A 9857-nucleotide genomic window follows, 5' to 3' on the forward strand; every position below is an offset into this window, starting at 1 on the left:
TTGGGGGGCCGCACAGCCCTCCATGTGCTCGCCAGAGGTAGCCTGACTGCCATTAGGTACCGAGATGAGATCCTCAGACCCCTTGTGAGACCATATGTTGGTGCGGTTGGCCCTGGGTTCCTCCTAATGCAAGACAATGCTAGACCTCATGTGGCTGGAGTGTGTCTGCAGTTCCTGCAAGAGGAAGGCATTGATGCTATGGACTGGCCCGCCCGTTCCCCAGACCTGAATCCAATTGAGCACATCTGAGACATCATGTCTCGCTCCATCCACCAACGCCACGTTGCACCACAGACTGTCCAGGAGTTGGCGGATGCTTTAGTCCAGGTCTGGGAGGAGATCCCTCAGGAGGCCATCCGCCACCTCATCAGGAGCATGCCCAGGTGTTGTAGGGAGGTCATACAGGCACGTGGAGGCCACACACACTACTGAGCCTCATTTTGACTTGTTTTAAGGACATTACATCAAAGTTGGATCAGCCTGTAGTGTGGTTTTCCACTTTAATTTTGAGTGACTCCAAATCCAGACCTCCATGGGTTGATAAATTGGATTTCCATTGATTATTTTTGTGTGATTTTGTTGTCAGCACATTCAACTATGTAAAGAAAAAAGTATTTAATAAGATTATTTCTTTCATTCAGATCTAGGATGTGTTGTTTAAGTGTTCCCTTATTTTTTTTTGCAGTATATATTTAGAGCATATCTAATTGGAAGACTTGTAAGGGAATATCTGAGAGAAGTGCGATTTTAATAGTCTTTGATCCACAGAAAATGGCAATAAAGAGTATACTTACTAACTGGGAAACCAGCTCCCCTCTGGTGGCGTAATGGGGGACCACAGTAAACACTGTGGTACATGAATTATACACCTTTTACACTGTGGTACATGAATTAAACAACAAGGATAAGACCACATGAACCATGCAGTGCTTGAAAAATTCAAAAATAAATATTTATTTAAGAATGTTTAAATACAAATTTGTTTTTTGTTCATCTTGAAATGCATGACTTCCTCCTTTTTACAACCTTGAGGTTGGTTTGTGAATACCCTTGCGTTTGGGGACAATAGCACATAGCATTCTTAATAAGGCCCCTGGACAGGCCCATAGCACTTAGAATATTTGACAACCTTGAGGTTGGATTGTTTGAATACCTATACCCTGTTTAGGGCATACCGTGCTTATTAATACTGATGCCCTCATTAAAGACTTTCAGGACTTATTTTCCTTTTTGTTTTTATATTTTATTTCTTCAGACACTGCATGGTCTGGGGCGGGGGGGGGGGGTCTTCCTACCACAGTGACAAATTACTCCTCATATGGGACCACTGCGCGCCTCTTGGGCTCTGTTGATTAGGAAAATAGAACCCTTATCTTAACTCTAACCCCTACCTCTAATTTTAGCTCCTAACCCTCATCCTAACCCTAACCTTAACCTCTGCATCTTGTCCTCTAACCCTAATCCACCTTCTGGCATTAGGTGAATAACCCCCTAAACCGTAACTCTAACCCTCATTCTAACCCTAACCTTAACCCTCATCCTAACCCTAACATTAACCTCCGCATCCTGTCCTCTAACCCTAATCCACCTTCTGGCATAACCCTAACCTTTGCATCAAGGGCCCTAACCCTAGTCTCTAACCTTTGATACTCCTTTCTCTTTGGGATGGATAAATTAAAACACAGTGTCTTATGAGTCTTTTTTCTTTTGAAACCCCCATTCCCCTTTTGTTTTCTTTTAGTCTAATTTGTCTTATTCTAAATGTACTTTTTTATTTAAAAAAACCCCATAACAAATGGAATAGGATGGACACCTTTTGGTGTTGGGTTAATATTCCCCTACCCTAACCCTGTTTCCCCAGATGAAGTATGAAGACATTACGCATCTCTAGTCAGAACAGATCTTGCATGAACTCAAACTCTTTCCCCTCTTTCCCCCTGGCACATTTTCTGGCTGGCGCTCGCATTGCCTTCCTTCACTGTTGTTTTACTTACAAATAATAACTTTGGGCATATGTCAGATTCATATGTTTTCAGGCACTGGTGACAAATCATGCATTCTGATTCTTGCATAGATTGTAATGGACACGTGAGTAAAATACGTTTTTGAAGGTCGTACTGATTATGATGATCTAATGCTAAGCTATTTGCCAGCTACAGTGCCTTTGGAAAATATTCAGACCCCTTGACTTTTTCACATTTTGTTACGTTACAGCCTTATTATAAAATGTATTAAATAGTTTTTTCCCCCTCATTAATCTACACACAATACCCCATAATGACAAAGCAAAAACAGGTTTTATTGAGCATGCTATCTTTCGTCTGATGTTGATTTTCTTTATGTAGGTGTACCTGTGGGCATTTTGAGACAATGCCAATTGAAGTGGAGATGGTCTGCTGCCTGGTGATTCCACAGGTTTCTGTAGGATACTGTGTAGTTCATTGTAAGAGATATGTTCATCTTTCCCTTGATCCTGACCAGTTTCCCAGTCCCTGCCGCTGAAAAACATCACCACAGCATGATGCTGCCACCACCATGCTTCTCCATAGGGATGGTGCCAGGTTTCCTCCAGACATGACACTTGGCATTCAGGCCAAGGAGTTCAATTTTGATGGAACATCAGACCAGAGAATCTTGTTTCTCATGGTCTGAGAGTCTTTTGGTGTTTTTTGGCAAACTCCAAGCGCGCTGTCATGTGCCTTTAACTGAGGAGTGGCTTCCGTCTGGCCACTCTACCATAAAGGCCTGATTGGTGGAGTGTTGCAGAGATGGTTGTCCTTCTGGAAGGTTCTCCATCTCCACAAAGGAAGTCTGTCAGAGTGACCATCCGGTTCTTGGTCACCTCCCTGACAAAGGCCCTTCTCCCCCGATTGCTCAGTTTGGCTGGGCGGCCAGCTCTAGGAAGAGTATTGGATGGTTCTAAACTTCTTCCATTTAAGAATGATGGAGGCCACTGTGTTCTTGTGGACCTTCAATGCTGCAGACATTTTTTGGTACCCTACCCCAGATCTGTGCCTCGACACAATCCTGTCTCGGAGCCCTATGGACAATTCCTTCGACCACATGGTTTGGTTTTTGCTCTGACATGCACTGTCAACTGTGGGGCCTTATATAGACAGGTGTGTGCCTTTCCAAATCATGTCCAATCAATAGAATTTACCACAGGTGAACTCCAATCAAGTTGTAGAAACATCTCAATGATGATCAATGGAAACAGGATGCACCTGAGCTCAATTTTGAGTCTCATAGCAAAGGGTCTGAATATTTATGTAAATAAGGTATTTCTGTTTTTTTATAAAAATGTGCAAAAATGTCGATTAAAAACCTGTCTTCGCTTTGCCGTTATGGGGTATTGTGTGTAAATCTATATAATCCATTTTAGAATAAGGTTGTAACGTAACAAAATGTAAAAAAAAGTCAAGGGGTCTGAATACTTCCCGAATGCACCATGTTTGTTGACATTATGTAATGCATTCTGGTTGTCACGTAAGCATCTGTTGGACCAAAGATGCTATAAAAAACAAGGTGAAGGGATAGTTCACTCGACTGACTTATGGTGCTTTCAAAACAACTGGGTACTAGGAAAAATACGAGGTCAAATTATAACGTCAGTGATATTAAAGTTGGAAGGTCATAGCTCTAGAAAGAGGCATGAGTTCCTGAGTTGGAATTCCTAGTTGAATCCACATTTCTACCCTCCATGGACTTGAAACCCCCCGACAAATGAAATTAACCCCCCTCTCCAAAAAAAACCCTAAAATGGCTTTATCCCTGTATAACTATGGTTCAGCTACGCAACAGACTTATATTTGGTGTGATGATACTATTTGCTTTTTGATAAAGTCAAAAATGGTAAACGACTTGTCAAGTCATGTGCTCCGGTTCTTGTGTACACTGTAACAAGTACTTCGGAGATTTGTAATAGCCAAAAAGTGGCAAAACTAAGTTAATATTTTTCAGGCAATGGGCGCTGCCATCTTTGACTTTCACTTTGTTTATTTGCATCTTATAGTGAATGGCATTCTGTGATTAGGGAGTTTTTGCTTGGAAACAAACAAACATGGCTGCTCTTAGCTTAGCTGACAGGGATCTCTTTTCTAAACAATATTACATTTCTCCCTTGTGCTCACCAGAGATGTGGTACATTGTAAACAAATCTAGCTGTTAGTCGTTAACTTATGTATATTTTATTGTCAGGGCAACATGTTATTTAGATTGGTTTATGCAATGAGTTTGGCTGTGGATGTGTACCTTGTGTTGTTTGGATGACGAAATTCGTATTTATCTTTTACAATAAAAGGTGAAATTGAGAAATAAAGTTGTGAAGACCTTTATTTCCCATCAGAACAAAACATTGTGTAGATGCTGTTTAGACGTGTTTGTTTTATCATAGCTACGTTCTGTTGTTACTATTCCAATCACATATTTACGATGGTACGCTGCAGGGACCAATCAACAATGATCACAAATGTGTGATTGTATGCGTCAAAGGGTTAATAGATTCTTCCCTTTCTTCTCCAGGAGAGGGCAGTGAATTACACTGTTCCAGAGTGATTAGTAAGGCATTAAACCTAATCCTTTAGCCACCTTACAGTAAACACCCAAACTTTTCCTCGGCAACACCACCATCCTGGTCCTTGGATCCCATTGGATCCCCTAACCCCTAGACAGTTGTTAAAGGACATATGCAATTATTGCTTTAAAAGGCTGGCTCAAGATATAAGAGGATGCACATACAAGGGATATGTTTGGTTTGGTTTTAAAATCCACACATTTCCTCTGTACTCCTTATATGTATATATGCTTTTTTTTGTCTTGGGGCTATACATGAGAATCCAATTGGAAAGAGATGCACCACACAAACAGATGAAATTAGACATGTTTGATCAAGGGTCCTTACATGGCAGATGTGACAAATTATCAGCAATGTGATTGGTTTACCCCAAAACGTGCCTGCCTTAACGTGTTCAGATGCATTTTGCTTGACTCCCAAGCAGTTGTCTTGTTGATCTTCTTTGTCAGGTGATCAGACGAGTTCACCTCTCTCCATTGATCCGTTTAGTTAGGATAAGTGTCATAAAAGCTCTTGTAAGGAGCTTGGACAGAAGCCAAATAACAGCCTTGTCCTGAGATCTAGTTCATGACTTCATCACGTAAGTTATAAGAACCTGAAATTACTAAGAACAGAAGGAATGGATCAGCGATTCACCAGTCCATAATATGAACTTTCTAATTGTTTGTTGGTTTTGTTTTATTTTGGATTATGTGTGTATTGTTATTGTATTACTAAATGTTACTGCACTGTTGGAGCTAGAAATGTGAGCATTTCGCTGCACCTGTGATAACATTTGCAAGTCTGTGTATGCAACCAATAAACTTTGATTTGAACAGACTTTAAACCAAAGACACACATGCACAGACGATCACATGTTTTTGTCAGTAAAAAAACAACTGCTGATGACTTCTACACATTGGTGGTTGACTTCTACACACACAATGTAAAGCACTTTGAAAGTTGCTGTATGAATTATATCTTTCATTGAGTATCATGACTCCCACTCACCAATACTCACAAGCAGACACACACTCACTCTCTCGCTCTCCTAAGAGCAGTTTGCCAACCTCCTCTGGTCCAGTCTCATTTTGAGCTCAGACACCAGTGCTGCGTTCACACTGTCAACTGGTCTGTTCCTGTTCCTCTTAGGCTTGATCTGTGCTACTGTGCCCAATACCGTCGGTACCACCCACTGTCTGTCCCCTGGCCTCCCTCCAGGGAGCAGTGGGGGAAGGGCAGGGGCATTGGGCGGTGGTGGTGGCCAATGGCGTCCACTCACCATGCTCACATTGTGGTTTGGAGACCAATGGTGTCCAGTCATCACATTCATGTTGTGGTTTGGAGGCAGAGGGTGTCCGCTCGCTATGTTACAGTTGCTACAGTTGACATTGACCCCCACCATGACCTCTGGTTCTTGGATTAGGAGTTTCTCTACAGGGTTCGGGAACTTGAAGGTCACGGGTGGTTTGTTTCGCCTCCGGATGCGGCGGTGGGGCAGGATCCTGTTGGACTTTTTGTTGCGCATGAACATGATGGTGGAAATGAAGACTGTCCCCACAACCATGAGACCAATGACACCAGCGATCATGCCTAAGATGTGCAAAGGCTTGTCTCTACTCTGCACGAAAAAGGATGCCAAAGGGCCCCTGAGTTGAGTCTGTAAAAGAGCACAGAGAGACACAGTCATGTCCATTGGACTGAAATGGGAGACTGCAAGTATACATGGGAAAATCCTAGTTGTTATTATCATATGTGGTTATGTGTGTGTTGCCATTTGGCTATGGAAATTTGGGACACAGAGTGTATTATAATACATTTACACTGCCAGACCACCACAGCCAAATCCGCACATGTGTTAAGCTAGTTACACAGTGTGAAAACATTACACTACATTAAAATAACAAATCCCCCAAAACGCCTACCAACGCTTGGTCAGTGCTAACACAATCTGTTTGCAAAATGTGGATCTGCAAAATACTAGTCTGAGTTTGTCTGGAATGATAATTCCTGTCCCATTGACAGTTTTTTTGATTGAGACAAGATCAGAAGGATTAGATGGGCACCCATTATTAACTGAGACCATGCAGTGTCACAATTGCAAATTAAATGTTATGAGTTTACAGTTCATCCATAACGTTTATCATGGACTTCCATTTCATGTCAAATGAGTGATCAAAATATTATATTGTGCTCCTGTACTCTTTCACAGACACAAATCATGTGCTATGGTACAATGACCAGCTACAAATACAGGTGTCCTTCCAAAACAATATACAAACAGTAAGAGTCTTAGTGTAATGATATGGGGGACACCAAGACTGCTGGATGATCTCAAGGAAAGCTTTGTTTATGGCATTATACAGGCCTCCGTATAATCTTTCTGATCTTGCCCTGAGGTTGAACGCCAGACTTTTTCAAAGTGTTGCAGTAAATGAGGGTGGAAATGAGGACAGTCATTGCAATAGCGAAGGTGACAACACTAAAACAAATCCCAAACACAGCTGCGGGATGCTTCTTGAGGCTCAGGAAGTAGGAGAAAAATCTGGATTTGACCTGAAAATACAAAATTGGCATTTAGAGGAGTTTAGATAATTTAGGGAATAGTTTAGGGATGTTTCAAGGTGGAAACCTAAAGAAAACTAACAAACATATCTTGGGTTTGGATTACTGTGTTCAGTTGGAATGTTCTATTGAACAGCTTGAACTATTTGTGATCACTAGGGCCGAGAGTTTTTCCTAAGCACGTGGTCTGACCAGGAAAATCTCTATGCCCTGGTTATTACATAGTTATAGCATATAGTGAGCGTGTAAGTCGGTTTGAGCTGTGTGTGGTCTTGTATTTCCCAACTAGCTAGGGGGATAGCTAACTAGTGGGGATTTGATCAAACTAAAACCCATGGCTCAATGCCTCTGTCGCATTGATTTCAACCTTGAATTGTTTCACCTGGCAGTTAGCCAGAATTGATAGCTAGATAGCTAAAGTATGTATGCATAGATGTTCTGTAAGTAAGCTAGCTAGCTGTTTCAATTTCAATTTTACAGATCGCAACGTTATCCATTTCCCATGCACAATTTTTTTTAACCAAAATCACTATTATGCCCGATTCTTGACCAAAGCCACTATAGCGCATTAATTTTGCCCTGCCAAGCCGCACTGTTTCTTGACACACTGCTCGCTTAACATTGAAGCCAGCCGCACCATTGTGTCGGAGGAAACGCCGTACATCTGGCGACCGAAGTAAGCCCACCACAGGAGTCACTAGAGCGCGATGTCAAACCTTCCCTAACCCAGACGATGCTGGGACAATTGTGCCCCGCCTCATGGGTCTCCCGGTCTCAGCTGGCTGTGACACAGCCTGTGATCGAACCCATGTCTGTAGTGACACCTCTAGCACTGCGATGCAGTGCCTTAGACCTCTGCGCCACTCAGGAGGCCCATGGTGCACTACTTTTGACTAGAGCCATTAAAGTGTGCCAGAGACAAGTCCTTACTTGAGACTTTTGTGCAAATCTCCCATTTCAATCTAAATCTCCATTAATGCATCATCTACACAAAAAACTGAGTTACATGTGCATATTCCAAGTTTAATTTCATCCCTGTAAAATTAAATAGGTGACATTGGAGATGTTCCCACTGTTTCTTACCGCCTCTGTGATGTCTATCTTGACCACTGTAGTGGTGCTGAAGGAGGGTGAGCCTCTGTCTTGGGCCTGGACCACCACAGACCAGATACAGTCATTCTGTTTGGTGATGTTCTGGACAATGTCCATAGACTTGATATAGGACTTGAGCTTGATCTCGCCCGTGTCTGCGTTGATGTCGAAGATGTTTTCCGGGTCTGTCTTCATGATGGAGTACTCAATGACATTGTTGGGCCCCTCTGCATCATCATCTTGCGCCTGTTGGCACATTACACATAAACCAGACACACGAGATACCGTTTTTCTCAATAGTGCTGGCACATTTATGAAAATATTGTCCCATGATCTCAAAGTAGTTTGCAAAACCATCATAACAGACTTCCACATATGTTCCTTTTGAGGCCAAAGGCAAATCTACTTCCTTTGTGTTGTCTTGTATTGTATTGAGTTCAGTTAAAACCTGTTGGGGCTAGGGGGCAGTATTTGCACGGCCGGATAAAAACCTACCCGATTTAATCTGGTTACTACTCCTGCCCAGTAACTAGAATATGCACATAATTAGTAGATTTGGATAGCAAACACTCTAAAGTTTCAAAAACTGTTTGAATGGTGTCTGTGAGTATAACAGCACTCATATGGCAGGCCAAAACCTGAGAAGATTCCATACAGGAAGTGCCCTGTCTGACAGTTTGTTGTCCTTCTGTTGCATCTCTATCAACATTACAGCATCTGTGCTGTAACGTGACACTTTCTAAGGCTTTGATTGGCTCTCTAAAGCCGCCAAAAAGTGGAATGGGGTGTCTGCTGTCTCTGGGTAAAGTACAGCAGCAGATTTGTAAGTGGTCAGCCTGGGGACAGTGAGGCTGGAGATGCGCGGTCACGAGAAATCGCCATGTTTTTCTTTCAGTGTTTGAATGAATACAACGTTGCCCGGTTGGAATATTATCGCTATTTTATGAGAAAAATCGCATAAAAATTGATTTTAAACAGTGTTTGACATGCTTCTAAGTACGGTAATGGAATATTTTGAACTTTTTTGTCAAGAAATACGCTCGCTCGTTACCCTTCGGATAGTGACCTGAACGCACGAACAAAACGGAGGTATTTGGATATAACTATGGATTATTTGGAACCAAAACAACATTTGATGTTGAAGTAGATGTCCTGGGAGTGCATTTTGACGAAGAACAGCAAAGGTAATCCAATTTTTCTAATAGTAATTCTGAGTTTAGGTGACCCCGAAGTTGGCGGATGTCAAAATAGCTAGCCGTGATGGCCGAGCTATGTACTCAGAATATTGCAAAATGTGCTTTCGCCGAAAAGCTATTTTAAAATCGGACATAGCGATTGCATAAAGGAGTTCTGTATCTATAATTCTTAAAATAATTGTTATGTATTTTGTCAACGTTTATCATGAGTAATTTAGTAAATTCACCGGAAGTTTTCGGTGGGTATGCTAGTTCTGAACATCACATGCTAATGTAAAAAGCTGGTTTTTGATATAAATATGAACTTGATTGAACAAAACTTGCATGTATTGTATAACATAATGTCCTAGGAGTGTCATCTGATGAAGATCATCAAAGGTTAGTGCTGCATTTAGCTGTGGTTTTGGTTTATGTGACATATATGCTTGCTTGGAAAATGGCTGTGTGATTAT

The 9857-nt window shown here is 41.8% G+C and overlaps 1 protein-coding gene across 1 annotated transcript in view; it reads right to left on the bottom strand.

Annotated features, from left to right (window-relative positions):
• Nucleotides 1-4314: 4314 nt before the first annotated feature.
• Nucleotides 4315-9857, bottom strand: part of LOC106578368 (cadherin-related family member 1a) — a 169281-nt gene continuing 163738 nt past the window's right edge. Inside the window, exons 16-17 of the mRNA XM_082965589.1 lie at nucleotides 8201-8455; nucleotides 4315-6212 (exon numbers count right to left, since the gene is read on the bottom strand). Of these exons, the coding sequence (XP_082821715.1) occupies nucleotides 5604-6212; nucleotides 8201-8455 (864 nt within the window). The 3' untranslated portion in view covers nucleotides 4315-5603. The remainder of the gene's footprint in view (nucleotides 6213-8200; nucleotides 8456-9857) is intronic.

This window comes from Salmo salar, chromosome 19, assembly GCF_965601325.2.
Source record: "Salmo salar chromosome 19, fSalSal1, whole genome shotgun sequence".
NCBI classification, from domain to species: domain Eukaryota; kingdom Metazoa; phylum Chordata; class Actinopteri; order Salmoniformes; family Salmonidae; genus Salmo; species Salmo salar.